The sequence below is a fragment of the Arachis stenosperma genome, chromosome 3, assembly GCF_014773155.1.
Source record: "Arachis stenosperma cultivar V10309 chromosome 3, arast.V10309.gnm1.PFL2, whole genome shotgun sequence".
NCBI classification, from domain to species: Eukaryota; Viridiplantae; Streptophyta; class Magnoliopsida; order Fabales; family Fabaceae; genus Arachis; species Arachis stenosperma.
Window position 1 is genome coordinate 158,076,625 of NC_080379.1, and position 12,090 is coordinate 158,088,714.

Sequence of the window (12,090 nt, forward strand, 5' to 3'; positions counted from 1 at the left end):
TGATCAACATCTAAATTTTGGTCAAGTTCATTATATTTTGTACTTGAAATAGTTGGAATAGACGGGTTCTACCGATTACTTCCAACTTTATTCTGGGATCCCAATTTGCTCACTCGTCATTTTTCATTTTCAAGTGAAATTCAGAATTCATGATATTGCACCAAAAGTAAGTGAAATCTATTCTTTTTTTAGGGTTGTCTGCTAAGTGTTAACTCTCACTGGAGAATGTTACAGCCTTTTAGCGGACGAGTATTACCTTAAAAACACTTTTTATCAGATGAGGCGAAAGTTTCTTTAATAAAAAATTGGGGGATATATCTTATATTTTGGTATTTGTGGCCAATAGATACAGGTGAAAATTTAGAGTGAAGAAATGATATGAATATGTTGGCAACTATGTATGTACACAGGTGGAGCTGTTACTGGCCAAATCTTTAGTAAAATCTTCTAACTAAAGCAACTGTTCCCTAAATAGTAACTGTTTCATGAGGTCTGCACTTTCTAATCCTAATGTTCAATCTGCCTTCCTGTATGCTTCCTCCATCCATGATTTGGCAGCATTGCCTACGCCGTGCCTGTTGCAGTATACAGCCAAATCAAATTATCAGTTTCAAATCCATCTTTAAACTCAAACAAACACATTTTTAATTCTATTGATTCATGGTTTTGTTTGAGACTTGAGAGACAAAGAAAGGGACAGAGAGAGAGAGACATACATCCTTCCAATATTCTGGGTCCATCTTCAAGGCAGAAACTAGAATGCTCGTCACTTCCATGGTGTTATCTTCGCCGTTGCACTTCTCTCCTTCCTCAGGTACAAATCTCTTATAGACTGTGACAGTTCCACTTGTGCCTACACTACTAACATGGTCTAGAAAGAATACTGCAGGGTTCTGGCATGGATCAGGGCTCATAGGTCTAGTATTGAATGTGAAAGGACCATCACCCCAACTCCTCCATGTCTTGAATGTCTGCAGCGGCATCCTCAAATCCGCAGCTGATAACATTGTTCTGTAGATTTGTATTGTGTAACCCCATGAGATGGATATGGACCATTTGCGGTTATGATCATAGCAGAGACTTTGCTGCACTATTCTAGCAGGGTCAAGTTGGTATGCTGCCATAAGCATTTTCAGTGCATCCATTCGAGTATGTTTGGGAATCACAGGCTTCAATTCATCAAGGTGATGAAGTGTTACAAGCGGTGCCATGGGATGAGCTGCTAGAAGACCATATGCATCTCCTCTTATATCAAGCTAAAAGAAGATGGCAGAGAAAATAAAGAAAAACAGTAAATTTCTTTCCAAGTAATTAGAAATGAGTCTCATTAGATAAATGGTTGAAACTTAATATACCTGGTGGAATCCACCTTCCCTTGTAAGAGGCACTCCAACTTCATGAACACATGCCCAAACCCTCTGATCAGAACCATAGAAATAGAAATATCTTTGGAGACAACCATCCATCATTCTAGCAAGTTGAGCTGCTAATGCATAACTAATTGCAAATCCACCACCACCAAAAGCCATGTCATAAGAATGCATCACATCTTGCTCCACACTCTCAGAATTCCCACCAATGTAATACATCTCATTGTGATCATATTTCTTCAGAACAGTGACCAAGTTCTTGGTAAAGAACACAGTGTCATCATCTCCCATCACAAACCACCTCACGTTTGGCAAACCAAGTTTGAAGCTATCGTAAACTATCCGAGCTATCCGAACCGCGGATGGCGAGTGCAAGGTCCTGAACTGTGTCCATCCCTGTGAGATTTGATATGGGATTGTTAGCCCTTCAGGGTCTGAGATAGCAGGCTTCTCGTCCAGCCAAGCGAAACCTCGAGTAGTGTTAGGATCCCACCAGAGCTTACTGTAATCGCTGCGAGTGCGCCACGTTGAAGCCGAGCCACCAATGCCAAATAGAATGTGTGAAATGTTTGTTGGTCCACCATCACTGACTGAAGCATTCTGTAAGACATGTATATGCTCCGGTAGTGGAAACCACCGGTATTGTTTGGAGAATGCTGAGTGTATGGCAAGCGAAATGGATGCAACAAGGCACACCACTATGCCAATCTTTATAAAGTTCACAACAATATCACCAAGTCTTTCAGGGATAACAAAGAATCTAGGCTTTTTAGAAGTATCAAAATAAGGTTCCAAGCGAGCCTGACTCATCTTCTTATCCCTGATACATTCAAAATATGCAGGAAAGTAAGCATTTGTTAAAAGAAGGGTAATCACACTGAACTCCTTCTAAGATTAGATAATACTTTTACAAATATGTACTTACACTAACCTCTCTTAAAAGTTATATCAACTTATCAGAAGAGCTCAGTGTAATTTCTTCTGAAGGAAATGATGGGTGCTTTTAATGAATGAAAGTGATCATAAGAACCAATTTCATTACATTACTGCTAACGTGCTAAGGATGCTTTAAGTCTTGAGATGCTGTTCTATGATCTTTGCTTATCCAAAATATTCAAGCAATTTGTTGTAAGAATTTTAATTGATTGATGAATGCACCATGAAGGCCACAAAAGTTAAAGATGTAACCCCAGAATGAACCAGGGTTCCCAAAGAAGTATCCAGAAAGGACAGTTCTGAACCTGAAATACAAGTTGTAAGCCTAAAATTAGTTTAATATGTCAAAACCATTTTTAGTATTCGGATAACAGAAGACACAACATGAAAAATCATAGTTTCTTTTCCATTGCAATTTAGCTGTTTGATAGACTTGTTAGACAAATTAATACGAAAATAGGTCATTCTCAAAATAGGATATTCTCACAAGTTTACTTGAGAAAAGGAAAATGGATCATGTAACCTGAAATATATAAATTATTTCAATATATTTTTTTTCTGACCAGATTTACCTCTAAAAAATGATATGGATTTATATATCTCATGCCACAAAATCAAATCAAATCAAATAAAAAATGAATTGGACTCAAAGACAAAGTGAGAGAATCAGAACGTAAAAAATAAACTAAAAATAAGGCATGAAAAGATTAAGGGGTTTTCCCTATAAATAATTTATTTATGGTTTTGGTCTTAGAATTTTTCTTGAAATCTTGGCCTAAAAAATTTATTAAAATATTAGTTAGGTATTTTTCATCAATTAAGGAAACTAACTTTTTTTTAACAAGTAACAATAAATCAACAAAAATTCAAACAAAATTTGTTTTCAACTAATAAGAGTGAGAGGAGACAGAAAGATGAAGAGAGAAAATAACAAAAGTTGACTGCATATTAATCGGAAATCGATTTTTTTCCATTTTTTTTAAAAAAAGAAAAGATCCTCAAAACATTTTTAAAAATATATATCAAAATCAGAGAAGATCTAGAAGAGTTAATGAAGGCTGCAGAATACTACTGCAAACACCATAAGTCCATAACCAATTGAAACGTGTTTCTTCAAAACTCTGACAAAAATTTCAAACAGGATTTCCATTTGCACAGCAACTTGATCAAGCTTTATTGGATGATCACGTTACATATCAAACAGCACCATAAAGCTCATCCAATTCTTTTTAAACAAAAAAAACTCGGTAAATTTAAGATTGTTATAAACTGAATAAATGATATTATCCCCTAACATTAAACACAAAGAATAGACCTTGGAAAGAGAGAGACATGTGAATTAATATCATATCCTACAATTAAAAGAGAGACAATCAACAAAATTCTTTGAAATAATCACTGTCTCAGTGTCTCACATCGTACCTCGATTTAACCATCCAACTCTCTCTCTATTCTCTCTTTGTATATAGAAGAAGACAAGTTATGATCTTTCCAACTTCAACCTGTTATGGCTCTTAAACCCTGCAGTGCAACAGAGGAACATGATCAAAGAAAAGCAAAAGTTCCACCCCAAGAATAAATGAAAACAAAGGCGAAAACTTTGACGTTAAAAGATGAAGATGATGATGACCCTGACCCAGATGAGGAATTAGCTAAGAACACGTTGAAGAATTATAATTATAATGAAAAGAAACCGTGAAGTAAAAAAAAAAAAAACTAGTGCACATAGATTTTCGGCATACCCCATTAGAAGAAATGGGGTGTTTCCTCGTTACAATGAAAAATCGCTTCTTCTTCTTCTTCTTCTTCTTCTTCTTCTTTTAATTTCTTTTGCTGTAGGATCCTCTCACTGGTCCTGTGGTCACCATTCAATGAATTTTGGTTTTTTCACATTTAATACATAAAAAAGAGGAGTTTGAGGGGGGTAAGGTCCATAGTGGCAGGAAAAAATGGCACCGCATAAACTATGTAGTATGTGGTGTGGAATATCACATTTCATGTGCAATGATTCCATTCCATGCATCATCATGCATTTAAAATTTTCCCATCATAGTTTTCACTGTTCATACCATATATTAGATTTCCTAAATTTTCAAAAACAATGAGATCTTTTTATTTGAAAAGGTTATTCTTTTTTTTTTTCTCTTTTGTTTTTGAGTCTATTACTCTGCTTTATTTTTCGGAATATATCTCTTTTATGAGAAAAGTTAATGATTCTATTTCCACCACCGCTGAATAATATACATGGTACATATTCTATATCTAACAGATAAGGATAAAAAATATATATATAAAAAAAAGAAGAAGATAATTTATTTAGGATCATTGGTGATAAGCATGTCCAAATGTCATTTAGAATAAGGCCATTTAACCTATCTGTTTATCCATCAATATCATCCAAGAGTGACAAATACTGCATGTAAATTGCAAAAATGAAAATGCGTTGGTTGTAAATTTATTTTTTAAGTTTGAGAAAAATAGCGATCGTCCTTGCGATTATACCACCTATGCTATGTCATAATTCAAAGCTAACATACCTGTTGAAATAATTAAATTACTCCTATTTACTTATCAGCATCAAAATTAGGAGTTGAAAATGCATGTCAAATTCAATTAGCATTTTGAATTTTGAAACATGACACATGACACTCAATTGATGCACTGAGATTGGATTCGTGTTCAATTATTAATCTTTAATACTATTAATTAAAAACGTATCGATAGTTGTTTAGTGTACCATAAAATAAGGTGGGAAGGTCAACAGAAGGTTGAAGGAGGTGGGACCAAAAGCCTACCTAGGGTGGTGAGAGTGAGACTCGGCGAAGATTTATTGGTCACTCACCATTGTGTCATTCCTACCTATCTTTACCAACATCTTTGGTGGAGAGAGAAAAATGAAAAGATTAAAATTGAAAGACAAAAATTAAAAAATAGAGATGAAAATAAATTTTAGTATTTTGTTTGGTGTAAAGTGAGAAACAGAAATTTAAATAAAAATTAAATTTTAATTTAATTTGTATAAAGAATAAAATTAGAATTTAATTAATTGAAATGAAGGTATTTTAGGTATAAATGTTATTAAAGTTTTTGTCTCTATCTCTAAAAATTTTAGTCTCCTGTGTCTCCATTTTTTAGAGGTATTAAAATTTTGAAGACAGAGACAGAAATTTTAGTACTAGTTTTTGAACTAACAAATATGATACTGAATCTCAATCTCTTAGTCTCTATCTCAATGCTTTAAAACAAACGCTACCTTAAAAAATGTTTGGGACAGAGACAGAGATTGAGTGATTGAAATTAAGAGACAAAGATTAAAAAAATAGATATTAAAATAAGTTTTAATATTATGTTTAGTATAAAAGTATATAGAACTGAGTTATATCTCAATATCTTATTTGGTTTAAAATAAAAATAAAGATTGAAATATTTGAATTACAAAAATACTCTTAAATTTAAAATACAACTCTAATCCAAATCTTATTTTATTTTTCAGCAATTTTTAGTCCCTTTCTCCTCTTTCCTTAAATTTTAACTAAGAAGGGAAGAAATTTTCTCGTCTTTCCCACCACTAGCAGCACCGCTAACGATACCAAACAAGCAAGAGATGTTTGCAAGTCTCTAATACTTCACAATCGCACTCCCAGGTACTTTTCTGAGAGTCGTGGATTGCTATCATTTGCGCGTCTCTGGGTTGCGTCGCCACCGTCGCCACCATTTCTTGCCGCTCTGCGTGCCTCGAAGCTAACCTAGGTGAAACAGAACGATAAAGTATGGATATGACATCAAACTATAGTAAGCAATGTGAAACAAAACAACAACAAAAAATGAATGAAATCAGAAAAAAAAAATGGCTACTACTAACATAGGTCACAAAAGATACGACGACGATAAAGTGGTGGTTGACCTGGTGATAACAACAGGGTAGAGACTGCAGCTAGGTTCCTCGATCATTATCCTGCGTAGGAAAATATGAGGAGATGAGAACATAGGGATTACAAAGATGAACTTCGACAGCGACTCACCTACCTCGCGGTGGTTACGACAACGACAGCGAGATGGCTATATTGGCACTGGCGATACAGAGGCTGCAGCTGGAAGTCTTTGAAGAAGGAACGAAAAGATGAAGGAGTAATGGGCTGCGAAGAATGAAGTCTTAATTTAATTTACACATAAGATAAAATTGGAACTAATTAATTAGAATGAGATATTTTAGGTATAAAATATTATTAAAGTTTCAATATCTCCATTTTTTGGAAGTATTAAAATACTGAAATTTTACGAATAGAAACTGAAATTTTAATATCAATTTCTAGACTAATAAATATGATACTCAGCCTTAATCTTTCCATCTTCGTTCTAATACCTCAAAACAAACACTTGTTTGATATAAAAGCTAATATTAGGAAGTTAACTTTGTTAAGATCATTTTGTTCAATTTAAATTTTAAATTTTAATTTTAATTTTTAATCTTTTTAGAAAATACATTTTTAGAATTAAAAAATAATTAAGTAAATATTGATTTTCTATAATTGTCTAAATTATATGACATCTTTTCACACTAATAAAAACTGTATCAATTTTATCTTTATTCACATTGTTATCACTTTTCAAAGTGAATTTTTTTTAAGGTATAAACATATATATAATAAAATTTTAATTTTGATATATTGATAATATAAAATATTATATACCATTGTATTAATTAATTTTTTTAGATGAATATGTATGTAGTTAATATAAAAAATAATTATGTTTACTGATATAGTATTATATAATTAGATATATATATATATATTTATTTATTTAAGATTTTGTTAGGTAGATAATGATTTTTGTAAATAATGGGTTTTAAAATTGGTCCAATAAAGTAAAAAAAAATACTTTACTCCTAAATTATCTTCTAAATCCTAACATTATGACCATTTGTACACCTAATGAATTGAATATTTACCCATTATTAATTGTATATGAGTAAACCGAATCAAAAGAAATAATTATCCAATTAAAAATAATGAACATAATCATTTGCATACCTATTAAATTGAATATCCAATATATTCATTATTCATATTATTTAGTATAGTATTCTTATTGTCTACCTATATTTTTTTAATTATTTATATTAATAATATATTAAAATTAAATTCAAATAATAATAACTAATTTAATCATTAATTTTAGTTTTATTAATATTAGGTTAAAGGAGGCAATAGAAAATTGGTAATGTTAGTTTCGGAGGGAGGAGGGAGGAGGGAGGAGGGAGGAGGGAGTAACATTAAAGAACTAAAGATAGTTGGAAAGGACAAAAGAAAGAAAAACCAATAGGAATGAGGCATGAGGCAGAAGAACATGAAGTCATGAACACCCCAAACACAACGTACAAATGGGCTCCATTCACTTTTATAATACGCAGTACCAGGTGACACTTGGCGCCATCACGCGCATCTCTTTTATTTTCTTAAATATTTTACTTTTGCTCACTTTCCTCGGCTCATTTGTTTGGTTATGAGCACCCCACAGTTGTGTTGTGCTTGGATATGGGTTACCGGGGAGCCAAACTATTGTATGGGGCAACTTTTTGTTCAATTACAGGTTGGAAAACTCGAACCGTGCGAATTCTTTGCAACGAAAAAAAAGGTAACCAAATAGGAGGATTCGATTTGAAGGGAAGAAAGATTTGAAAATTCAGCAACCGTAAAATTGGACCGTCTATGTTGTGTGTGTTTAAATTTTGATTAAAAAATCCTATAACAAATCGCATGGTCCGATTTGAGTAGTATAATGTTTTTTTGAATTAGAAGCAAGTAATTGCTGGATCCGAGTTGTGAGTGCATATATATATATATATATATATATATAAATAAGTGTGTGGGTCGTGAAGAAGATTTTAGATCTGGTTCTTTTTCTTGATCGACGTCTTCTTCTCTTCTCTTGTATCTGTGTTCTTTCTTCTGTAAAATGAAGTAAAAAATTTTGGTTTTGAAGTTTCTATTCTTATTTAGGTGAGTGAGAGAAATGGATGATAGAGTTCTCTTAAAAGTGTATTACTTTGGTTAGATTTTGTTAAAAACTTTTGAAAGAGTGAAATTTATTTGTGAAAATCCGTTAGATGTTGTTATTCCCTTCACAATCTCATTTGAAGAGCTCAAAGGTGTGATCTGTGAGAAGATTGATTCTGAGATGTCGAGAAAAATATCTTGTATTTTATACAGATATCCCATACCAGTGTTCAGTGGGTTCGTCCAATTTGAAACCAAATATGTAACGGACGAAGCGAGTATGCAAGAGATCTTTTCAATGTATATTGAAAGTCGTGCCCGAATCTCGTTCATCGAGTTGTACATTGAATTCGAACAGTCTGAGGCCGACCGAAATATTATACGAGAAGATTACAATAGTGACAGTGAAGAAGAGTTCGAAAGCAACTACGAAGTTGTTAGTCCAGACAGAGATGAAGATCAAGGTGATGGCACTGTGGCCCCAAATGTGACAGGCGTGACAAATGCACTCATGAACGAAGTGCCGTTTAAGGAGCCATCTTTTATGCGAGTGTTGAATTTGGAGGACATGCATGTTCCGGAGTTTTTGGAATATACGAGTTAGGTACGTAATTGGCTATATTTATAAAAAAGATTAGAATTTTCTAATAATTGATGTAGAATTGAGAGTTAGGTGACATGTGAATATATACCGAATTATAAGTTGTTTATTGTGCTTATTTACGTAAGTTTCAGATGATAATTTTTTAATTAGTTATTGGTTTAGTTAAATATAAATTAGTATGGACTTAATTATTTAGGTAATTATGTGGTTAGGGTTTTATTTTGTTTAGACTGAGATAAAACCTAACATAAAGTTTATTTATAGAATAATTGATGCAGTTAATATTGATCTACCTTTAAATTTGTCTTTTAAATATATGTGTAATAATTTTTTTTTTGTATGGTTGTCGTCGCGGCAGAAATTTCTATTGTCGCAAACGGTGAATTTGCCGTCGGGATGGAATTCAGTTCTAGGAAAGCTGTTATTAAAGCGATGAAAGAGTATAGCATTCGAAGAAGTGTAGACTACCGGGTGTATGAGTCAGAGCCGTTGACATTTTATGCGAAGTGTACACAGTATGGGTCTGGGTGTGATTGGCTTATCAAGATTAGCATGATTAGCAGAAAGCATTGTTGGGTTATACGGAGGTATAATGGTAGTCACACTTGTACCAGAGCCACCATTTCTCAGGATCATTCGAAGCTGGATTCAAACACAATTGCAGAAGCAATAAAGCCGTTGGTTGAAGCTGACCCCTCATTAAAGGTAAAATCAGTTATTGCAGAAGTGCAATAGAAGTTCAGCTACACTGTCAGTTATCGAAAAGCATGGTTGGCTAAGTAAAAGGCAGTAGAAAAAATATTTGGAGGTTGCGAAGCATCGTACGAAGTTTTGCCTATATGGTTTGAGGCTGTGTCATAAGGAGCCATCAATTGTCGTCCATTTTGAGACTATGCCTGCATATCAAGGCGATGACATGGTGAGTGATATTCAGGTATTGCATCAAGTCTTTTGGAGTTATTACCCTGCATTAGAGCATTCAGGCATTGTAAGCCAGTTGTGCAGGTGGATGGAACTCACTTGTATGGAAAATATAAGGGTTGTCTGTTAGTGGCAGTATCACAGGATGGCAACAACAACATCGTCCCAATTGCATTTGCTATTGTGGAGGGAGAGACTTCTGATGCATGACACTTCTTTCTCAGTAACCTGCGACAACATGTTGTGACTCGGGATGGTGTGAGACTGATATCTGATCGACACGAGTCCATCAATGCAGCTGTGGAGCGGAGTAACGGAGCTTGGTCGCATCCTAGAACTTTTTACATGTTTTGCATCAGGCATATTGAGTCGAACTTCGTGAGAAAATTCAAGGCACCGTACTTGCAAAAACTTGTCGTTAATATAGGTAACATTGAGTAATTCGAAGTTTGTTGTTAATAGCTCATCATTCGTTAAGTAATTCCCATTTTTTGTTTGTTTTTTCTTATTCTGCAGGATATTTCCGGACGATGCACAAGTACGAAGTGCGTTACCAGCGTCTACAAGAATGGGGCGAGGCTTACACGAACTGGTTAAACCAAATTTCCCGAGAACAGTATGCATTGGCATTTGATGGTAGTTACCAATGGGGTCACATGACGACAAATCTAGTCGAATGCATTAACTCCGTGCTGAAGGGTGCACGCAATCTCCCGATCACTGCACTTGTCAAAGCAACATTCTACAGACTTAACGAGCTGTTCACCTAAAAAAGAGGCGAGACATAGGCTCGGATTAATGCTGGCCCAGTATTTTCGGAGCTTGTGACCACCAAATTGCATGCAAACAATCCTGCATCAGGAAACATCCAGGTTAATTGCTTCGATAGGCAGAATGAGGTTTTTGAAGTGTGAGAGATGCCTAGTGGATTGGAGTATCCCGTCGACCTCCGTCGACATCAATGTGACTGTGGTGAGTTTCAGGTAGACCGAATTCCGTGTCGACATGTGTTTGCATGTTGTGCAAATCAACGACTGGACTGGCAACTGTATGTGCATGATGAGTATAAGATGGACCAAGTTCGACGGGTTTACCGAGCTAGGTTTAGGCCATTGGAAAATCCTTCTACGTGGCCTGCTTACAACGGGTCGCGATTCGTACCCAATCCATTCCTAAGATGCGTGACCAAAGGTCGCCCCAGGATGACCCGTTTCTTGAACGAGATGGACATGCGAATGTTGCGTCCTCCACGGCGATGCTCTCAATGTGGTGTTGAAGGACATAACTGTAGTAGATGCCGTCGGTCAGCTGGTGCACCTGCCGATCATAATGCTCAGTAAAATTATATATTAGCATGCTACTTGAAATATTGTAACTTATATCAATGTACTCTTATGACATATGCAACTTAAGATGATGTCCATTAAGTTAACGGATACATAGAAAATTTAAGTAATACATTGAAAATTTAACTAATACATAGAAAATGTTAACAACACAATATCTATTTTCTCATTGCCCACTTTACATCTTTGACAAGATTCTTGCATTTTTTGGCGGCCTTTTTGAACACATACGGAGTGAATCGATTAGCGCTACATCAGGACGAATCAACCATGAGATTGTAGCATTTGCCTGTTTCGTCTGGAGTACGTACCTCACCTGTACACAATTTAATCAGTAGGAATTAGAGATACCACACATGAATATAATAACATTAATTTACCTAACATGAATATAATTACATATTGGCTAAGCAAACAAAATAGGAGCACCATCAGTAGGAATTAGAGATACCACACATAAATATAATAACATTAATTTACCTAACATGAATATAATTACATATTGGCTAAGCAGACAAAATAGGAGCACCATCAGTAGGACTTAGAGATACCACACATGAATATAATAACATTAATTTACTTAACATGAATATAATTACATATTGGCTAAGCAAACAAAATAGGAGCACCATCAATAGGAATTAGAGATTCTACACATGAATATAATAACATTAAGGCAATAGTAGGACCTGCATTATCACCATCATCTGGTGCATCATTACGGGATTTTTCATCCTCATCAGTGTCCTCATCTTTCTCGTCATCTGGTTCATCTACAAGATACTTATCAGTCTCTTGCTCAAGTGTCTTGGTATTTTCTTCAATTAGACTCATTGAAACATGGTAAGAGTTTTGACTATTAAGAACTCTTCGACCACCTTCACTTCTACTAGAGTCACCAAAAATCAACCCTC

General features: G+C 34.6%; 1 protein-coding gene across 2 annotated transcripts; it reads right to left on the reverse strand.

Annotated features, from left to right (window-relative positions):
- Positions 1 to 351: 351 nt before the first annotated feature.
- LOC130969138 (uncharacterized) lies at positions 352 to 4,437 on the reverse strand. 2 transcript variants are annotated; one of them, XM_057894744.1, is made up of 6 exons: positions 4,049 to 4,435; positions 3,729 to 3,827; positions 2,302 to 2,611; positions 1,356 to 2,190; positions 717 to 1,256; positions 352 to 575 (listed from the first exon to the last, which is right to left on the reverse strand). In XM_057894744.1, exons 4-6 carry the CDS (start codon positions 2,178 to 2,180, stop codon positions 468 to 470), a joined length of 1,473 nt encoding a protein of 490 aa, XP_057750727.1. In that variant the 5' UTR covers positions 2,181 to 2,190; positions 2,302 to 2,611; positions 3,729 to 3,827; positions 4,049 to 4,435; the 3' UTR covers positions 352 to 467. The 2 variants fall into 2 exon arrangements, with proteins under 2 accessions (XP_057750727.1, XP_057750726.1); XM_057894743.1 differs by lacking the exon at positions 2,302 to 2,611 and having other exon boundaries at positions 4,049 to 4,437.
- Between the last annotated feature and the right edge of the window lie 7,653 nt (positions 4,438 to 12,090).

What these genes read in the sequence shown, in the direction of transcription:
- LOC130969138 (XM_057894743.1), bottom strand. An exon ending in GGGAAGGTGGATTCCACCAG is followed by an intron (nt 1,257 to 1,355) that starts GTATATTAAGTT and finishes ATCTTCTTTTAG; the next exon opens with CTTGATATAAGAGGAGATGC. An exon ending in ACCCAGAATATTGGAAGGAT is followed by an intron (nt 576 to 716) that starts GTATGTCTCTCT and finishes ATACTGCAACAG; the next exon opens with GCACGGCGTAGGCAATGCTG.